General features: G+C 35.9%; 1 protein-coding gene and 1 long non-coding RNA gene across 2 annotated transcripts in view; both read left to right on the top strand.

Moving 5' to 3' along the window:
* The first annotated feature begins 2,516 nt into the window (after positions 1-2,516).
* The window catches only part of LOC143445424 (hemicentin-2-like), a 39,703-nt gene continuing 20,577 nt past the window's right edge, over positions 2,517-21,642 (top strand). The window contains exons 1-25 of the mRNA XM_076944523.1: positions 2,517-2,650; positions 6,970-7,186; positions 7,906-8,048; positions 8,118-8,226; positions 8,390-8,589; positions 8,694-8,912; positions 9,012-9,134; positions 9,284-9,319; positions 9,484-9,702; positions 9,985-10,107; positions 10,259-10,294; positions 10,458-10,676; positions 10,952-11,074; positions 11,223-11,258; positions 11,426-11,644; positions 11,927-12,049; positions 12,201-12,236; positions 12,400-12,618; positions 13,182-13,304; positions 13,453-13,488; positions 13,655-13,873; positions 16,606-16,728; positions 16,880-16,915; positions 17,079-17,300; positions 18,098-18,214. Coding sequence (XP_076800638.1) covers positions 2,590-2,650; positions 6,970-7,186; positions 7,906-8,048; positions 8,118-8,226; positions 8,390-8,589; positions 8,694-8,912; positions 9,012-9,134; positions 9,284-9,319; positions 9,484-9,702; positions 9,985-10,107; positions 10,259-10,294; positions 10,458-10,676; positions 10,952-11,074; positions 11,223-11,258; positions 11,426-11,644; positions 11,927-12,049; positions 12,201-12,236; positions 12,400-12,618; positions 13,182-13,304; positions 13,453-13,488; positions 13,655-13,873; positions 16,606-16,728; positions 16,880-16,915; positions 17,079-17,300; positions 18,098-18,214 — 3,337 coding nt within the window. The 5' untranslated portion in view covers positions 2,517-2,589. The remainder of the gene's footprint in view (positions 2,651-6,969; positions 7,187-7,905; positions 8,049-8,117; positions 8,227-8,389; positions 8,590-8,693; positions 8,913-9,011; positions 9,135-9,283; positions 9,320-9,483; positions 9,703-9,984; positions 10,108-10,258; positions 10,295-10,457; positions 10,677-10,951; positions 11,075-11,222; positions 11,259-11,425; positions 11,645-11,926; positions 12,050-12,200; positions 12,237-12,399; positions 12,619-13,181; positions 13,305-13,452; positions 13,489-13,654; positions 13,874-16,605; positions 16,729-16,879; positions 16,916-17,078; positions 17,301-18,097; positions 18,215-21,642) is intronic.
* On the top strand, positions 18,419-21,409 carry LOC143445428 (uncharacterized). The gene is made up of 2 exons (XR_013113822.1): positions 18,419-19,109; positions 20,435-21,409. It is a non-coding gene; the product is annotated as an uncharacterized LOC143445428 (long non-coding RNA).

Genomic DNA, 21,642 nt, shown 5'->3' with positions numbered 1-21,642 from the left:
TGTGACAGGTGTTGTATTACACGCAAAGGAAATAGCGAGGACAGCATTTTAGAGAAGTAGCAAACAAACGTACGTTAACTGCATTTCTTCTAACGATACTTAGTGCAAAAGTTTTGTAGCCTACCTCCTTCATCAGCGGTTCTTTAAAAAGTGCGTATATTTTAATTGGCAATTGATTAGGCGGTGCATGTTGTTTTGTCTCTATGTCGTTATCTATGTCGTTGCCGGATGAAGCACTTTAGCAGTGATTGCATTTATAAATGGGCTAAATGTGTTTTTGTTTCGAAAAGGAATTTAAACCTTTCTTTAGGGTTTTGGGCGCATTTTTATCCGTTCGAGCTTTGTGTCCGAGTTAAGTTTGCTAGGTAAATGTCATTGTGACATCACACTGTGGTTTATGTCAATTGCCGCTATCACAAGTTTATATTTGAGAGAAATTTGAAAACATTTGGAATTATTAATGGAGGAATATAAAACAACACCGGAAACGATGTACATGGATTTGCGATGTTGAAACTATAGACTGGCATAGGCCGCGAGAATCTACTTGAAAAGTAGACCTTAGGTTAAAAGGTTGGACGCCCCTCTAACCCGTCTCACGCAGTTGATTAAGATCAGGCGAAACCACACCCGCGCATTCGCGAAATAAATGAAAATGCGCAGACATTCATTTTCCTGAACGACTTACACGCTTATTTTTTTACCTTGTTGCGACGGAGATTTTGTCCCTCCAAGCAGCAAAGTTTCCAATTTGGTCAGATTCTGCGAAGCTTGGTTCTGTTGTGTTGTGTTGAATTTTACAGTATTTCACTGCTTTACTGGTATAATTAAATTATTTGCAATCAAGAAATCAATGATTTACAAGTTGAACATTAAATCATTTGAGGTCTGTGTTGATTCTCCCAAACCACAACCGCTTGCAGAGTTTAAAGCGAAAAATACGACAAGCAACACTAGTGTTTACTGGTAGTTCACACAAAGAAAGTAGCATCTGAAACAGCGCACAACAAACATACAACGCATAATCGTCGGTCGAGACTTGAGACCAATAACAATGGGATGATCAGAACCTGAAAAGCAGAAACAACATCTAACGAAATGAAAGATTTTGATCGACAATAATATGATATAATAAAAATAATAATAACAGTTACAGTTTAATTTATATAACTTAATAATGATAAAATAGTATGAAAATATAATATATAAGTAATATATGAATACAAGTAACAAATATGAATATTACATTTAGATTGCCCAAGCTAAACCTAAGTCTGTCTTTTAATTTTTTGTAAAACTCTAACCACAAATTGCTCAACTTAACTTCTTACAATACCCATAGAACTTCTAACCTAATCGCTTGTCTTCAACAACGGGCTTTGTGACCTACTCACCATGAAATAGTAATTTTTACAGATCAAGTATAACAAAAACCTTGATCAGACGAGAAAATTTTTTGTCACATAGGTTTTTATTTTGTCCTCTTTCTGAATTTCATTTTTATATTCGTGTAATTATATTTTTACTTTCATTGTGGTTGTTTACAATTACTCCACATAGCTTGTACCTTTAGCCTGTTGGCTGCAAACCGTCTTTGTTACGTCACATTGATTAAATTAATGTCACCACAACACTGTCATTTGCTTACAAAGGATTTTCGTTAAAAACATCCCGATACATTTTTTGATAATCGCTGCAAGTTGAAAAAGTTGATCAGGATTACATTGTTTTAAACAGGAATGAATGTTTGCTGCTTTAGAAATATGTTGATTGTTGAAATTGACCAAATCTAAGTGGAACAGTCGTAAAAATATTCAATGAATTTCAGACTAAATTTAACTCGTGCTGTCCCGCGTCATTTCTTCTTCGAGAAATTAGAATCGTGTGACGTCATCGGCTTACATTGTCCGTACCACTTATACAACACTGTGCAACATACTGGTCGCGGTGTAACCCCAGACGTTTTCGGCAACAAAGCGTGTTCTTTTTAAAGTTTCGTTAAACTCAAAGTTGACCGTCCGTACGTTGTCATGCAAAGACATTGCGTAGCTGCCGTTAAGAAAACATTTGCATGTTTACAAAACTAATACTTTCGTTTCTTAAAATGGTCTCGTTCTTATATTAGGTTTTCTTGTTTTTGCTTTTATCCGCATGATGCAATTGTAACTTGCAACGCGCAAACAAAAGGTTGTTGCGTTGTATATGCGAGCTAATTGCGGAAAAAACGATTAAAACGATGTATAAGGTTATCCCAATACGTCAATTTTTTATGTTATGAATGGTCTGTTATTTGTTTGATGTAGGTTTACTTATCATTGGCATATTTTTCAAAGCGACGTCTTTTACAATTCGTCTTGCAAATTTTCGATTTACGACTTGCCAATTCACAGTGTCACAAAACGAAAGAATAAACCAGATATGCATAGATACCGATATAGACTTATTGTTCTTGCTTTATATAAAGATATTGTGTAAACTTTTATGTACAGATGTGCTGACTTTTACGTCGATTTGCAGATGTTATGTTGCAATTTTAAGTTTGCAAAACCTGGTTTATCAAATGAATCTCTCAAAAGGTCCTGACCAAAGATGATAAAACAAAAGCTTCTGGTGGTTGTTCTTCTATCTTTTTTTGGTCTAAGTTTGCAAGGTAAGCAACTGTGAGCATTAAAGAATTGACAGCGCTTAGACAACAATTCACCGATTCAAATACAATAGACGTCGAGTACAATTGCACGTAGATACGCGATCTTATTATAACTAAGTAGTCTGAGTGAGATCAATTGGAACATACTGTATATATCGGGGTGGGCGAACTTGTTCAATGAAAGAGTCACTTGCGGAAAACTACAAACACCAGCGAGCCGGAAAATCAGTAGTGTCAATAGAAATACGGGCAACAAAGCATGGATAAAGAACAATAATGGATATTACTATTCAGCTAGAAGAGCCACAAAAACATGACGACGAGCCACAGTTCTCCCACCTTTGATAAATATGTATATAGGCTATACAGTATAATATAGGTATGTGTAAGTTACGAATACACACCAGCGTATTTAGGGAAGCCTCGTTCTCCTCCTCTCACGAAAACAGGCTTTTGAGCCATATTTGCGTTTTTATATTTTATTCTTTTTCGTTCATCGCATTCTGTAGTTTACAGCCATTTGTCAGCTACAACGTAAAAACATACAATATGTGGGTACATGGCGTCTCAAATTCGTTTTTTACAGCGTTACAAAATTGGGTACCAAAAATTGCCGGGTATTGTACGTATAAAATGAGAACACATTTTCTTTTGAGGCGTTTTAAAGTGATTTTTAAAAGTTAACAACCAAGGATTTTACGCTTCGCGCATTTTGGGCTGTGCGAGCAAGCGTGTGGACTTTAGACTCAGCTTTTAAAAACATTTGGATCCCTGCATAACACAATTGCAAATACACAACTTATATATAACGAGATTATATTATCTATATATATAATATTGTATTGCTTCAATTGTTATTATGATATTTGTAATATCTTGTCTATAGGTTATTGTATACAAATATTAAATATATATGTAAATTAACACTATAATATTATATTGCCTTTCCCAAAATAACCTTTCCTTTCGCATTATATCAATTTGATACATTTTAAACCATATAATATGCATACAGTGAAATAAAAAACAAGATATAGGTTGGCACTCTAAAGGTTAACTTTTTTTTTGATTTTTCTTCATAAGCAAACATAAGCTTGCTTCTTCAGGTAGACTTAACTAAAAAATGGCAAAAAAGCTTTTAATTCGCTTGATAATATTTTGGTCAGGCTGTCAAAGTTTATAACTTTATAACTTTCGCAAGAGAGTAGATGGACTTTTTCTGTCCACCCCAGTCCATACAAAACGCCGTTTCCTCTCTGGTGCTGGGCATTTGTCTCCCGCCCCCTCGCGTTGGTCTACTTTCTCGCTTTTTTATGCCGCGCGTTACATATGCATGAAATGGAAAACAGTGGGAGCGCGGTAAATCAAAGGAATAAAAGAAAAACTGAGCTGGGAGCGAAGCTTGGCGTTTTGCGCAAGACGTGCTTTCCACAACATTGGTATCATGCAACGAACCAAAAGCCAAAGAAATTTTTTTTAACTAAGTTAGTGAAATCCCGATTGTACTACGACGTGTAGTTTTCGAGTATTATGCGGTGGAATCAGGAGTGCGTCGCGGCTAAACATTTGGTCCTTCGGCGGACATGATGGACGTGGCCGAATTAGGTTGCTAGCTAACATGGGTACGGTTGTTGCCGCAACTTGATTGAAATGTGGTTACACAAGTACAACGAGCAAGAAGCCCTGCATTAATTTACAGTGCTATGCATATATTGTAAGACATTAAGTTCCTACGTTGTATATTAATGTAAGTTAGTTGTGTTATGTAAGTTGTATAATACCCAGGTTGATGCTTATAGCAATTTGTCGAAGCTTAGTTAAATTCTTGCTTTCTTCACAATTGTTTAGATTGTCCAATTCGATTGGAATCCGGTTCTTTATTTGACTTCAGTGTTCACTTAAAACTATGATTGGCGTTTCTCGATTCATTTTGTTGGTTAACCATGGACGGCAGTTTGTGATTGACAGGATCTTAAGACAACTCGCTTTCAACAACAATTCGTCCCTATACGTTTCGGTCAATGCGAAGCGCGTAGAAAAAAGCAAAACAATTTATGATAACAACATCCTACAAAGCGACTTAAAGCAGAACAAGGATAACGCGTATGCTCACGCACACATTGAATGCGCATCGAATATCACGGAATTATAATCAATAGCGATGAGCTTCTATGGCAGTGGTTCTTAAACTGGCGGGCGCGCCCCCCTTGGGGGGGCGTGTAACATTCATAAGGGGGGCGCGAGAGATGACAAACTGTCTATTATTATATGAGCTATGTCTAAACATGCTTTCTTGACTTTCGCTATAGGTTCATTTTTACTAAAATTTTAAAGTGTGTCACGATGGCAATTGTATTTTTGAGATTTGATTCTGAAATACGTCAATTGTTACGACATAATATTTGTTGTCTCTCCGCGTTGAAGCGTATTGTTTTCCTTTACTCATTCATGCAATCCTAGCTCGACTAAACTGTTCTCTTTTAGCGCGACCTGTTTTTCTCACAACGGGGGGCGGTGTAACAAGAAAAACTTTTACAAATGTAACACTTGTAGAAATACTTAATTTACACTAAATGCATTTTCTTTAGTTTTACAATTATGATGTATACAGGAAACCAGATGTTTTTGCTACTAACCTGTAAATATCCGATCAGTTTACGACGTATAATTTTCGAGTCATTAACGATTGAAAACTTGTGTGCAGTGTCGGCCACACATAATAAAAATAGTAATGTCGCGCACCCGGTTTAAATACGGTAAAACCAACGTCAGCCAATATTAAAACCGTAAAATGAAGTAAAACTTAAATTTAGTATTGATTTAATAACCAGATATTTTAGTAATTAAACTAATTGTATTGAGCGAAAAAAAGAGAAAGTATGACCAAAATTATCTGACGTATGACTGTATAGATACCACAGTGAACGAAAAAGTCGTACCGCAATGCGTGATATGCTTAGAAAAGCTAAGCAACGACGTTTTGAGACCAAGTCGTTTGCAGCGTCATCTTCATGAATATAAAGACAAAACCTAGGAACAAACTTGACTGTGCAGCCGACCTAAGATGTGCATTATCTTCCACAAAGCCTCGAATTAATCGTTTGGTTTCCCAAAAACAATCACATCCTTCACATTAATGAAAGTTAATTGAAAATAAATTGTTGTTTTGTTTAATGCTTTTTTATTTTGCAATGAAGGGGGGCGCGAAATTTTTAGGTACCGTCAAGGGGGGCGTGTGCCAAAAAGTTTAAGAACCCCTGTTCTATGGCTTCTGTCATAATGTGATGGAAAGTATCCGGGTTCATGATCTTTTTGTGTTACATAAAACGCAGGTGTTCGAGTCAGATTTTTAGCCTCTCTTATGGTGAACCGTCACACCAAAGTCACCAAGTGAATGTTGGTATTTTGATAAGATAAATACACACGAACAAAAATATCATAATATTTTTAATGAAAACACAAATGTTAAGTTAGAAAATACTGGATACTAAAATGCTACATCACTTTGACCTCTCAACTTTACTACAAAGGTCTGGTCAGGCAGCCCCTCAGAAGAAAATACTTACGGCGATAAACGCTAATGTTGTGCGAACACTCACAACTGAACTGACGGATCGTTTCAAAACACTTCAAGAAGAAACGACGGGAAGTTGATACAATTAGCTGGGGAAGCCGACGGCATCATTGGAACACGCAACAAACGCGACAAGAACAACTCAGTGTTAAAGTCAATGTAGTAAAACTAAACGCACACACAACAAAAAGAACAAATCACAACAATGCAAACGTGTAAAACAACAAATATGTACAAACGCCAAATATGCAAATCATAAACGAAATAAACCGTTTGAGTGTGCAGAGAAAAACTAGAACTAGAACCAGAGAAAAACAATAAAACAAAAGATGCCGAAATCTAAACAAGTGCATAGATTAAATAAAGTAAATATATAGAATAATTATATAGTAATACAGAAGTCACATTTTTTACACCAAGCAGGTATAGTAACAAGTTTGTTTGTTGCAAAATTCTTACATTATTTTAACGCATAAGCAAAGTATAATGACGTAACCCGAGCTAAAGAGCCGGCCATAGTGAATTTTATACGTAACATTTGGATCTAGTGCAGACGTGCACAACCACAGGATGCATTTGCATTCTATAGACCAGCTACTTAAATTGTGACGTCATCTGCGCACTTCTGCACTAGACTATAACATTTGAATTCATCCTTTATTCAAAGTTAAGATTTTAAACCAGGTATTGACATCAAGGAGATTAAACCAATTTGAAGGCTGTGGTGCTAAATCTTTTATGCGTTTAGGTGCTTTTACCTCAGTGAGTCTAAAACCTCTTTCCCATTCTGTGACTGCTGTTCTTGGAGCAAAACCTTCAATCTCAGCAAAGCTGGTATTTGCTGTTCATGATCCAAGAGGAGAGATTTCTGGATCCCTCTGTGACTGTGCTCCAGACGAATGCAAACAGACATGGAAATATGCTGGCCAGGCCATTACAATTCCTCAGCCTAGACTTAAAGCACTGTAAGTAGTGGTAATCAGTAACGAAGCGATTCTACTTAAGTAGTTTTGTTTATGGGTACTTCTACTTTTATTTCATTACTTTTAGGCCAAAGTAACGTACTTGCTGTACTACTAACATTCATACTAATTGCTAAAGTAAAAAGTAGTAAGTGTTTTAGTTCGAAGATAATTTGCAATAATTTTCATCAGCAATGACATTTGCACAAAACATTTATATTTACAGTCTACAACTTGATTTTCACGAAACAATGCTCTGAAAAATAATAAAAGCATGTCTTAAGCTTTGACTTCATAGATTTATATATATCAATGCAGTTGTATTGCTTTAAACAAGCTCTTGGTAACTTCTTAATTGAGTAGTTTAAAATGTTTTATTTTCTGCTTCATACTTGAGTAGTTTTAAAAGCAATACTTCTATTCGTAGTTGAGTAGATTTTTTCGGGAGTAACAATACTTCTACTTAAGTAACTAATGTGGTTACTTTGACCACCACTGACTGTAAGACTGATGTAGGTTGTAATTAATGTAATCCATTGGATGTAATTACTTTGCTGTATAAAATGTTTGTTGATTGATGTTGGGACATTTCCAACCTAAACTTTGCATATTGCATATTTGCCAAAATTATGATCACTAATTTTTAATCTTTTCAATTAAAAAGTTTGTGAAATTTTTTATTATCGTTTATTGTATCTTGCCGCGATTTTTTTTTTGATCAGGTGTGAAGAAAAAAATGGATCAAGAAATTTAACATTAACAATTAATCCCATAAAATTAAGCGACCAAGGGCAATATACTTGTGATCTGTACATACCTATAAACATTTTTCTTGAAGATGCCAGAATTACCTTGAATGTTAACCGTAAGTAAAAGAACTACGTAGGTTAAGTTATTCAGCAATTCACCAGTTATGTTGCAATGTTTGAAACAGAGCTGCCAAATATCAGCATAAAACGCATCAAAGAACGAGCAAATGAAGCCACACTGACAAAAGTAGCAGCATGTTACGCCAACTTGTCAAAACCACCTCCTGAAATGTGGTGAGTGGAAATTTTTATAAGATATGTATATATATCGTGTGTATATGTATCGTGCAGCTGACAGTAATTACCACTAGCGATTTCAGAAAACTTTAATGGTTTTTAGTCATGAATCTGTGAAGTTTCTGGATAGTTATTTTAATAATTATTCAACAATTTTTAGGTTTCAAGATTCCAATGGTAAGAAAATTTATAGTGAAGACGCAGTTGAAACGAAAGATTGTGGAAATGGCCTCACGAATTCGACATTATATCTCACAAAACGGTTTACTCAATCAGATAGCGATTTGAATTACTTCTGCAAAGTGAAACACGTCAACCACACTGTTTATACCCGTGACCTTGGAAGTGTTGAAGTGCTATGTAAGTCAAACGTTTAAACCATTTGAGCATTTTGCTTTCTCTCTCTTGAATTCAAGCTGAGGACATGTATTATATTCACTTCTTTCTGTAACAAACTCTTTTAGATCCTCCAACTGTTACAGTGGAAAATGAATCTTTGTCATCTGTGGTAGTCAACATCATCGAAGCCGGTGAACAATTCTCTGCAAAGTGTCTTGCAACTGGAAATCCCCCACCCGATGTTGTGTGGACGTTTACCCCAGACCCAATGCCCATTGATCCCAAATCAACAAAACCAGCCCCACCTCACGATGGTTCCCTTCCCAGCAACTTTATATTAGAAGGTCAGTTGATTATAATTATTATTTCAACAAGTCCTTCTTTGTATGATTAAAGCTACCTTACTGTACAGTGGAAGCATACAAAGCATACAAATGTTTTAGACAAAGTTAAGATCACGACCAACGCACTTGCAAGCACAAACAACGGAACATTTAGATGTCAAGCCTCCAATCAAATAGGATCACCTGCATCCGTGTCTTTCAAGCTTGGAGTCTTCGTTAAGTGTAATAACCGCTTCATTGTGATGTGTGTTACCATAGTAATACAGTTAGTATTCACCAATGGACCCTTGTTCATTGAACATTTTTTGGTAAACATTTTTCTAAGCAATTATATTTATGACATTACTAATTAGAGTTTTAACTATGTACAGCAACGCCGACAACTCCAGTTCCCACCTCACCTAAATGTAAGATATCTATGTTTTTTATTCATTAAATCGCCGTTGATTTATGATGGATTAATAGTCTATGAAATACTATTTGAATGTTGCACGTTATTAATTTATGCATTTACTGAATAATAATTCAGGTTTTCTATTGAAGCTTATCATTTGTCATCAAACTACTTTAGATCCTCCAACTGTTACACTGGAAGATGAATCTTTGTCATCTGCGGAAGTCAACATCATCGAAGTCGGTGAACAATTCTCTGCAAAGTGTCTTGCAACTGGAAATCCCCCACCCGATGTTGTGTGGACGTTTACTCCAGACCCAATGCCCATTGATCCCAAATCAACAAAACCAGCCCCACCTCACGATGGTTCCCTTCCCAGCAATTTTATATTAGAAGGTCAGTTGCTTATAATTATTATTTCAACAAATCCTTCTTTGTATGAATAAGACTACCTTACTGTACAGTGGAAAGTGGACCTGAAATAACGTGTCATTTTAGTGTTGTTATGTAATTTGGATTTCGGATATTTTACTCATTCTATTTCAATGCATGTTCTATGCTTATGCTGTGTGTATAAAATGTACAGTAATGGATTACCTAATTCATAATAACACAATGTGTTCGTAAAATTCACTGACGGTAAGTAGAAGATAAAAAGATAACATACAAATGTTTTAGACAAAGTTAAGATCACGACCAACGCACTTGCAAGCACAAACAACGGAACATTTAGATGTCAAGCCTCCAATCAAATCGGATCACTTGCATCCGTGTCTTTCAAGCTTGGAGTCTTCGTTAAGTGTAATAACTGCTTCATTGTGATGTGTGTTACCATAGTAATTAGTTTACCTTTTTCTTATATGGACTCTCGCTCGTTTAAAATTTCTTGGTAAACACTTTTCCAAACCATTATATTCATGACATTACTAATTAAAGTCTTAACTATGTACAGCAACGCCGACAACTGCGGTTCCCACCACACCTAACTGTAAGATATCTATGGTTTTTATCAATAAATTGCCGTTGATTTATGATTGATTAATAGTCTATGAAATACTATTTGAATGTTTCACGTTATTAATTTATGCATTTACTGAATAATAATTCAGGTTGTCTATTGAAGCTTATCATTTGTCATCAAACTACTTTAGATCCTCCAACTGTTACACTGGAAGATGAATCATTGTCATCTGTGGAGGTCAACATCATCGAAGCCGGTGAACAATTCTCTGCAAAGTGTCTTGCAACTGGAAATCCTCCACCAGATGTTGTGTGGACGTTTACCCCAGACCCAATGCCCATTGACCCCAATTTGACAAAACCAGCCCCACCTAATGACGGTTCCCTTCCCAGCAATTTTATATTAGAAGGTCAGTTGATTATAATTATTATTTCCACAAGTCCTTCTTTGTATGAATAAGACTAATTTACTGTACAGTGGAAAGTGGACCTGAAATAGTGTGTCATTTTAGTGCTGTTATGTAATTTGAATTTCGGATATTTTACTCACTTTATATCCTGAACTGCACTAAGGTGACAGTGCAGGACTGCATGTATTACCTGTAATGGATTCCCTGATTCCGAGCAACTTAATGACTTAAAAGTTGAAAATGAGAAAATAAAAGGTAACATACAAATGTTTTAGACAAAGTTAAGATCACGACCAACGCACTTGCAAACACAAACAACGGAACATTTAGATGTCAAGCCTCCAATCAAATAGGATCACCTGCATCCGTGTCTTTCAAGCTTGGAGTCTTCGTTAAGTGTAATAACCGCTTCATTGTGATGTGTGTTACCATAGTAATACAGTTAATATTCACCGATGGGTCCTTACTGGTTTAATAGATTTTGGCAAATATTTTTAAAGCAATTACATTCATGACATTACTAATTAAGATTTTAACTATATACAGCAACGCCCACAACTCCAGCTCCCACCACACCTAACTGTAAGATATCTATGTTTTTTTATTCATTAAATCACCGTTGATTTATAATTGATTAATAGTCTATTATTAACATTTAAACTATACATTTTATTTATTTATGCATTTGCTGAATAATAATTCAGCTTTTCAGATGATAAAGTTTATCATTTCTCGTCAAACTCCTTTAGATCCTCCAACTGCTACACTGGAAGATGAATCTTTGTCATCTGCGGAAGTCAACATCATCGAAGCCGGTGAACAATTCTCTGCAAAGTGTCTTGCAACTGGAAATCCCCCACCAGATGTTGTGTGGACGTTTATCCCAGATCCAATGCCCATTGACCCCAATTTGACAAAACCAGCCCCACCTAATGACGGTTCCCTTCCCAGCAATTTTATATTAGAAGGTCAGTTGATTATAATTAATATTTCCACAAGTCCTTCTTTGTATGAATAAGACTACCTTACTGTACAGTGGAAAGTGGACCTGAAATAATGTGTCATTTTAGTGTTGTTATGTAATTTGGATTTCGGATATTTTACTCATTCTATTTCAATGCATGTTCTATGCTTATGCTGTGTGTATAAAATGTACAGTAATGGATTACCTAATTCATAATAACACAATGTGTTCGTAAAATTCACTGACGGTAAGTAGAAGATAAAAAGATAACATACAAATGTTTTAGACAAAGTTAAGATCACGACCAACGCACTTGCAAGCACAAACAACGGAACATTTAGATGTCAAGCCTCCAATCAAATCGGATCACTTGCATCCGTGTCTTTCAAGCTTGGAGTCTTCGTTAAGTGTAATAACTGCTTCATTGTGATGTGTGTTACCATAGTAATTAGTTTACCTTTTTCTTATATGGACTCTCGCTCGTTTAAAATTTCTTGGTAAACACTTTTCCAAACCATTATATTCATGACATTACTAATTAAAGTCTTAACTATGTACAGCAACGCCGACAACTGCGGTTCTCACCACACCTAACTGTAAGATATCTATGTTTTTTATCAATAAATTGCCGTTGATTTATGATTGATTAATAGTCTATGAAATACTATTTGAATGTTTCACGTTATTAATTTATGCATTTACTGAATAATAATTCAGGTTGTCTATTGAAGCTTATCATTTGTCATCAAACTACTTTAGATCCTCCAACTGTTACACTGGAAGATGAATCTTTGTCATCTGTGGAGGTCAACATCATCGAAGCCGGTGAACAATTCTCTGCAAAGTGTCTTGCAACTGGAAATCCTCCACCAGATGTTGTGTGGACGTTTACCCCAGACCCAATGCCCATTGACCCCAATTTGACAAAACCAGCCCCACCTAATGACGGTTCCCTTCCCAGCAACTTTATATTAGAAGGTCAGTTGACTATAATTATTATTTCAACAAGTCCTTCTTTGTATGAATAAGACTACCTTACTGTCCAGTGGAAAGTGGACCTGAAATAGTGTGTCATTTTAGTGCTGTTATGTAATTTGAATTTCGGATATTTTACTCACTTTATATCAGTGGTGACGAACCCGTTCGCTGTCGCGGGCCACTTCATTAGTTACAGCTGAGTAAGCGGGCCGCACAACTTTTAAGTCATATGACTATGTAGTTTTTTTATATGTAGTTGTATGTAGTAGTAGTAGTACTATGTAGTTTCCGGACGGTATGGCAACCCTAATTCCTATAAGTCCTATATGCCTTGCATGTATGGGCGTTTGTCAAATCGTTTGGTAAGCCGCACAAAATTGTTTGGCGGGCCGCATGCGGCCCGCGGGCCGCAGGTTCGTCACCTCTGCTTTATATCCTGAACTGCACTAAGGTGACAGTGCAGGACTGCATGTATCACCTGTAATGGATTCCCTGATTCCGAGCAACTTAATGACTTAAAAGTTGAAAATGAGAAAATAAAAGGTAACATACAAATGTTTTAGACAAAGTTAAGATCACGACCAACGCACTTGCAAGCACAAACAACGGAACATTTAGATGTCAAGCCTCCAATCAAATAGGATCACCTGCATCCGTGTCTTTCAAGCTTGGAGTCTTCGTTAAGTGTAATAACCGCTTCATTGTGATGTGTGTTACCATAGTAATACAGTTAATATTCACCGATGGGTCCTTACTGGTTTAATAGATTTTGGCAAATATTTTTAAAGCAATTACATTCATGACATTACTAATTAAGATTTTAACTATATACAGCAACGCCCACAACTCCAGCTCCCACCACACCTAACTGTAAGATATCTATGTTTTTTATTCATTAAATCACCGTTGATTTATAATGGATTAATAGTCTATTATTAACATTTAAACTATACATTTTATTTATTTATGCATTTGCTAAATAATAATTCAGCTTTTCAGATGATAAAGTTTATCATTTCTCGTCAAACTCCTTTAGATCCTCCAACTGTTACACTGGAAAATGAATCTTTGTCATCTGCGGAAGTCAACATCATCGAAGCCGGTGAACAATTCTCTGCAAAGTGTCTTGCAACTGGAAATCCTCCACCCGATGTTGTGTGGACGTTTACCCCAGATCCAACGCCCATTGAACCCAAATCAACAAAACCGGCCCCACCTAATGACGGTTCCCTTCCCAGCAATTTTATATTAGAAGGTCAGTTGATTACACTGGTCTACAAATTTCAACTTTTTTTTTCAGGTTTGGGTTTTGACAACTGATTGTAGCTAATTTTGGGGCGCTGAATCCGAAAATGAACTCAGATTTTCTCTATCACTACAAGTTTTCTTTCTATCGGTGTCATTATTTTATGAAATTGACCAATTTTACCCTTTTTACAGTAAAATGTCCAGTAAATGTACAGTAAAATGTTGTAATGATCCGGATATATTTTGTTACATTTGTGGATGCTTCATGTTGAAGTCTCAACAATGCAATATTACCACGTTTTGTAAAAAGGGCATATCTTGCTTACTTTAAAGTCAAGTTAGGGGACCAGGACAAAAGCTGGGCTCCTCATAAAGCGTGCAAGACCTGCGTTGAATGTCTGAGAAGTTGGTCGCAAGGAAAAGGTTCACAAATGAAATTTGGAATACCCATGATTTGGCGAGAGCAACGAAATCATGTTGACGATTGTTATTTTTGTCTTGTTAGTGTGAAAGGGTATAACAAAAAGAGTAAACATCGTTTGAAATATCCAAATCTGGATTCGGCATTGCGGCCAGTTCCTCACAGTGATGAAAAGCCACTGCCAGTATTTATATCACTTCCAGAACTACACGAAGAGGCTATTTCTTCTTCAGAAGCATCGTTTAGTGAAGGAGAAAGTGAAATTTTTCAACCAGCACCCGAGGATCTGTCAGACAAGCCTTCCCAGTTTAATCAGATGGAATTAAATGATTTAGTGAGAGATTTGTATTTGCCTAAGCAATCGGCGGAGTTATTGGCATCAAGGCTACAGGAAAGGAAACTTCTCAAAGCTGGTACAAGCGTGACATTTTTTAGCAAACGAGAAGAAGAACTGCTTCCATATTTTGCTTCCCACAATGATTTCGTTTATTGCAACAATATAGAAAGGCTTCTTCTAGAAATGGGATTACCACAGTATGATGCAGACGAATGGAGACTTTTCATTGATAGCTCCAAACGAAGTTTGAAGTGTGTTCTACTTCACAATGGTAACGTGTACGGTTCTATTCCTATAGGACATTCGGTGACAATGAAAGAAGAGTATCAGAACATCAAAACCGTTCTTGAAAAGTTCAAGTACCATGAGCATAGTTGGCTCATCTGTGTAGATTTAAAAATGGTGAACTTTTTGCTGGGGCAACAAAGTGGCTACACCAAATACCCATGTTTCCTATGCTACTGGGACAGCAGGGCCAAGGATCAGCACTGGAAGAAACAAGAGTGGCCTCCAAGGCTTACCTTGACACCTGGAGACAAAAATATCATACGTGATCAGTTAGTTGATATCAAAAAGATCCTCTTGCCTCCTCTTCACATCAAACTTGGTCTCATGAAACAATATGTAAAAGCTTTGGATCATGAAGGAGAGTGTTTTAAGTATATATGTTATGCTTTTCCTGGTCTCAGTGAAGAGAAAAAAAGAGCTGGGATTTTCAATGGACCACAAATCAGGCAATTGTTAAAGGATGAAAATTTTGTAAAATCAATGTTGCCATTCGAGGCTAGAGCTTGGAATGCTTTCGGTGCTGTTGTGAGAAATTTTTTGGGAAACAGAAAAGCAGAAAATTATAAAGATCTCTTAAGGGAGCTACTGCTTAGTTTTGAAGATTTGGGATGCAGGATGAGCATCAAAGTTCACTACTTGAAGAGCCATGCGGATGAGTTTCCAGAAAACCTTGGGAAAGTTAGTGAAGAACAGGGTGAACGTTTCCACCAGGATATTAAAATTATGGAGGAACGTTATCAAGGTCGGTGGGATTGTCATATGATGGCCGACTATTGCTGGAGTTTGAAAAGAGAAATTCCAGATGCTGCTCATAAAAGAAAGTCCCTCAAAAGAGCATTTTTAAGCTTATAATATAAGTGAAGAGTTCATATTTTATGAAAGCTCTTTTGTTGACTGTTTCTGAACTCGCCCTGCTCAAGTCCCTTTGAGTCAATCTTTATTTTGGCACTTTGCTATTTCTGTGTGTGTCTTCAGAATTTCTGCACTCCGTTGTCTATGTGCATATTGTGTGAACTGTAGGCTATAATTCAGATAATACCTTGTCACTGTCCTATCGACAGGTTCGTCAGCATAATGTAGCGTTTGATGTTATTATGGTTGCTCTTTTGTATGCCTATTTTTTATTCCAAAACATGAAATTTTAATAAAGACAACGCAAATTTGTGTGAATATAATATAGAATGCTTGTTTGCTAATTAAAGCTAGATTATTGCAGGTAAAACAGTGTTTATTGCATCAGAATTCCTTGTTTTGACAACAGAGGGGGGGCAAAAATTGATTTTTTTCAAAAATTAGGGATATTTCATATCTCAAAAACGTGATGTGATAGAAAAAATCTGAGTTCATTTTCGGATTCAGCGCCCCAAAATTAGCTAAAATGAGTTGTCAAAACCCAAACCTGAAATTTTGTGTAGACCAGTGTTATAATTATTATTTCAACAAATCCTTCTTTGTATGAATAAGACTACCTTACTGTACAGTGGAAAGTGGACCTGAAATAGTGTGTCATTTTAGTGCTGTTATGTAATTTGGATTTCGGATATTTTACTCATTCTATTTCAGTGCATATTCTAAGCTTATGCTGTGGGTATAAAATGTAAAGTAATTGATTATCTAATTCATAATAAAACAATGTGTGCATAAATTCACTGACGGTAAGTAGAAGATAAAAGATAACATACAAATGTTTTAGACAAAGTTAAGATCACGACCACCGCACTTCAAAGCACAAACAACGGAACATTTAGATGTCAAGCCTCCAGTCAAATCGGATCAACTGCATCCGTGTCTTTCAAGCTTGGAGTCTTCGTTAAGTGTAATAACCGCTTCATTGTGATGTGTGTTACCATAGTAATTAGTTTACCATTTTCTTATATGGACTCTTGCTCGTTTAAAATTTCTTGGTAAACACTTTTCCAAACCATTATATTCATGACATTACTAATTAGAGTTTTAACTATATACAGCAACGCCGACAACTGCGGTTCCCACCTCACCTAACTGTAAGATATCTATGTTTTTATTCGTTAAATTGATATTGATTTATGATGGATTAATAGTCTATGAAATACTATTTGAATGTTGCACGTTATTAATTTATGCATTTACTGAATAATAATTCAGGTTTTCTATTGAAGCTTATCATTTGTCATCAAACTACTTTAGATCCTCCAACTGTTACACTGGAAGATGAATCTTTGTCATCTGCGGAGGTCAACATCATCGAAGCCGGTGAACAATTCTCTGCAAAGTGTCTTGCAACTGGAAATCCCCCACCCGATGTTGTGTGGACGTTTACCCCAGACCCAATGCCCATTGACCCCAAATCGATAAAACCGGCCCCACCTAATGATGGTTTCCTACCTAAGAATTTCATCATTTTGCAAGGTCAGTTGATTATAACAACACTATCTAGTCAGTTGTATGAGTCACAATTAATCGGTGCGTGTTCAACGATATGATCATAGAGATCATTGTGAGGTTCTTGGGCAAGGTGTGACTATCTTAATACTTTACTTTCTTCTTCTCTTTGTGTTTCATGAACCATAGCTCGCTCAAAATGCGAGCTACACTCGCCGTAGTCCAGTGAGTGATTAATTATTGATTATTGGATTATGGCCGATTATTATCGTCGATTCAACCCACGGGCGATTAAATCCAGAACGACCTAACCAACCTCTGTTGGTTGAATAACCTTGGGTTGGCTTCTGCTGCGTTTAATCGTATACGTTGCTTGAATTGTCCTGGGTATATTCATGCTATGTGTACCCGTCCCGGGTTGAATTGACCGACCATCAATACCGATCCTAATAAACTCAGGATTGGTCAGTATCAAGGTAGTTGGTACCCAACTAATTGTTGTCTGGGCGTATCTCTACATTTGACTGAGATCGCTTGTATGCTGTATGCTGAGACTTGTGTCTATAATCTTTTTTGATAATTTGATAATTTTGGTCATGTTGGTTCAATTGTTTCTACTGAGTTGTTGCCTATTCAAATTTCTGCACAATTCCTGTATAATTCCGATAACGCAACGTTTTTTTGAGTTGAACATGTTGCATTTTTATTAAAGTAACCTACAAAAGTTTTTTTTAAGATGTAACCTACAATAGGTAAATGAAATTACTAAAGTAAATTGTTATAGCTATGAAGCATATGGCCGTTATCGTGGTGTACTTATTTAGACCAGGTTACAATTGTGACCAATGCACTTGATACTACCAACAATGGAAGCTTCGAGTGTCGGGCTTATAATAAAATAGGATCAGCTGCAACTGTGTCATTCAAGCTTGGAGTCTTTGGTGAGTGTCATCATATATGTAACAATGCTTAAGCAGTCAATTAACCATTACCACTGATAAAACATTGATTCTGTGTAGAAATTCCGACAGCCCCAACCCCAGCCCCAGCTATTCCTCAAGGTAAGATGTCTATGATTTTTCTCTGACATGGTTTTGTTTTTTGATGCAAGACAAAGAGCTACTAAAGTGAATGCATTGTTTTAACAAAGGAAAGAGTCTTATGGTAGATAGAAAAAAGAACATTATTTTGCTCAATGACGTCTCAGTAGTTCTTTTTCTATGTTCGTTAAATTACAAAGTTGCGGCGACATGAAAACACATTTGTATGTAGACCTATAAAAAATCCATTTGTTTATCACGGCAAATAAAACCAGTTTCGTTTAAAAAATTAAACTGCTATAATTACATTAATGAATCAATCCCATTACTGGACAAATCGCATTCGTTTTAACGAGGAGGTAATTTGATTTAACAATTAACAATCAAATTGAAAAATTAAATTAATATTATTAATTAAATTACATAGAACAATACAACGCTATCACATGTCTACTGTTTGGACAATATCTTACTTATAACACCATAGCAAACATATAACACCATATTTTTCTTCGTTGATTTTGTTACCAAATATATCAATCATCAAGCAAATGACACTCTTGTATTGCCGCAGTCTGACGTCGTTCTTCTGTTTTCTTGGCATTGTACTATACGACCGATACTTAAAATGGAATGTCTGCCCGTTTCAGCTGCCGAAAAGTCTTTTGTTCAAGAAGTTGAAAAAGTTCCAATCGTAACAATCATCATCGCAGCCCTATTCATTGCAATCTCATTCGTCGTTGTTTTGAGATGGTTCAAAGAAAATTCTGCCATTAAATCGGCGGAAAAGATTCAGGTAAAATATAAAACAAGGAGCTACGAATTCGTCCTTTTCAAATCCACTTAAGTTTCTGACAGCAAATCTGCTGAAACGGGTTTTTGCTTTTTCAATCATGCTCCTGCGATATTATTATCCATATGCACTTCGAAAACAGTGCGTTATAGTATCAAATAATGAAAGCTAGGCTAATTTCAAATAACTACAACTGAGACATTTCAAAAGAGTTTAAGTCCATGGGTTAGGGGAAATAAAAATGAAATAAAATGAAACGGCGCACAAGACAAGACAACGAAATATCTTTTATTTGCAAATAGATGTCGCAAGAATTCTTTAGTTGGTTGGGGGCATTCCCACTTGCCGACATAGCATCAAATCGAAATGTTACGTTTTAATTTGGGTAATTCCAACCTAAAACAGTTTTGCTCAATATTCAATTTAGCCAAATTCCTCTAACGAATTATGCTTAAATAAATTCGTTTCAACTTTTGAAATATAGGAGCAAAAATCTATATATATTGACTTTCATATTGAAAAATAAGTAAAATCAGATCTGTAATCTGCTGAGTAAAGTGGGATTTCTCTCAACTTAATGGGTACTTACCCATAATGGGACACAGCCTACATTTCTCCAATTCACTTGAGCAGAAAAGAGTGATGCGATGTTCGTTTTCATTTCAAGCCAACTGCTATTACAACCTTTCTGCGTGTTTTTCAACTTCAGAAAGTGGTAATATTTTTGTTGCATGGCATATTGTCAGCTTATGCTTTGTGTTGTTGATACAGACGGAAACCTTTTTTTGGGTTTTGACAGAATTAAGCTTAAGGAATCCCCTAAATGCCGTAGGTAGGTCCCCTAATGCCGCGCAAACAAAGCTTTTGTGAAGCTACGTCTTGCTGTGGGATGTGTATACATGCATCTCGATAGACAGGAGAAATATGAGCGCTATTAAATATGTAAAAGCGATTTACTTGGTAAGGATAGAGGAGGAGTTGATTGTGCAGAACACGAAGTTTATGGAATAAACTAATAAGTTTTCGATGTTTATAAAAAAAAAATTGAAAAATTTGGAATAAAATTAATAAAAAAGTAGCAAATTTGGAAAAAAATTCCATTTGCTCTTTGTAATTTAACCTAAAGCCCCAAATAAATTTTACCTCGTTTCTTATCTTTCCGGCAAACCAATTAGAGTTAAACGATTACTTATGCTTATAACGTGATGTGCTGAGTATGTGTTCCTATGTCCTCGAAATCTTTTTTCTCGCATCGATTAAAGTCTTGTATAAGTAATATAGAGCAGTTGATAAAAGTTGAAACATTTGATATTGTATTTTCATTTCAGCAAGGTGAAAATCACATTGATGAAAGCGTAACTAGTGATAGAAGTTGGCCGCTTGAGGACGCCAGCGAGACAACGGTCTTGACACGACACACTGAGTTTAAATATGTTGAGACTGTTTTCTAATTTCCAACAAACACATAGAAATCTTAGTTTTGAAAGAACATTTTTAACTTTTCTTCAGTTTTCCGTTCCAGCAACTTTTTATATTTTGACGATTTTACTTCTCCTTTACTGTTACTTGTAACGCCAAATACATCAGACAAGGTCACGGTGTTATGAAACCTGGTACATTTTCGGGAGAAAGGAAGAGGCGTTTTCGAATGTTTATTTGCTTGTTATATGCCTGGTTGAACTTTTTTAATTAAAGTAACAAACATTTTAAACGATAATTATTAATTTGTTATTGTGTTTGAGCACTTAGCTTAAGTTATTGCAGCTTTTGATTTATCGTTCGATTGTTTATGTTGTGTAAGTGATCGATTGAGTTGTTTGTTTTTGTTTTTTTTTCTGTGCATATCCTCCTGATTTTTCAGTTGTTAGTTGTGTTTTTTATGAGTTTAGTGACTGTGCTAATTGTTACCATCAATTACAACCTTAAATTTTTGAGCACGTTTTAAGCCTTCTCGGCTTTGTCGCTTTTTCCATTCATTGTCGTACACTAATAACAAAATGTATTGAAGGCCAACTTTCCTTGCTGGTAATTATACTGTCGTTGTGTTCCTTTTCTAGATAAGATCTTGACCATTATATGCTAATGTTAGAAGCAAGATACACCGGGCCCGGCTTGTACGATAAACCAAAATATATTGAAACAGCTGTGCCCTATACCAGACCTCTTCAACCTTTTTATCTCTAGTGCACCATTCAATAGTGATCATTCATCCTTGTGATTGTGATTGAAACGTTTATTTTTTACCTGTTTTTCAAACGTGTATTGAAAATGTGGACTCTGCATATTAAAAAAAAATTTTCGAATTTTTGTATGAGCGCGATCGTGAAGCAACAGCGAAAATGATTTCACAACTGATATTTATCACAAGTATAGATGCAAATTACTTAAAGTCAACTTTGTCTCTACCTAAACTACAATTGGCATTAATTTAGCCTTCTAATAAGCTACCAGCAGTGAAATTTCAGATATATTAAATAAGACTAGTTTTTATGACATCACTATGGCTTTGTTTCGTTTGAATGCTTAAGTGTGTAAC

Source organism: Clavelina lepadiformis, chromosome 2 (assembly GCF_947623445.1).
Source record: "Clavelina lepadiformis chromosome 2, kaClaLepa1.1, whole genome shotgun sequence".
Lineage (NCBI taxonomy): Eukaryota > Metazoa > Chordata > Ascidiacea > Aplousobranchia > Clavelinidae > Clavelina > Clavelina lepadiformis.
Note: the sequence above shows the minus strand (reverse complement) of the source record. Positions and strands in the feature narration are given on the sequence as shown.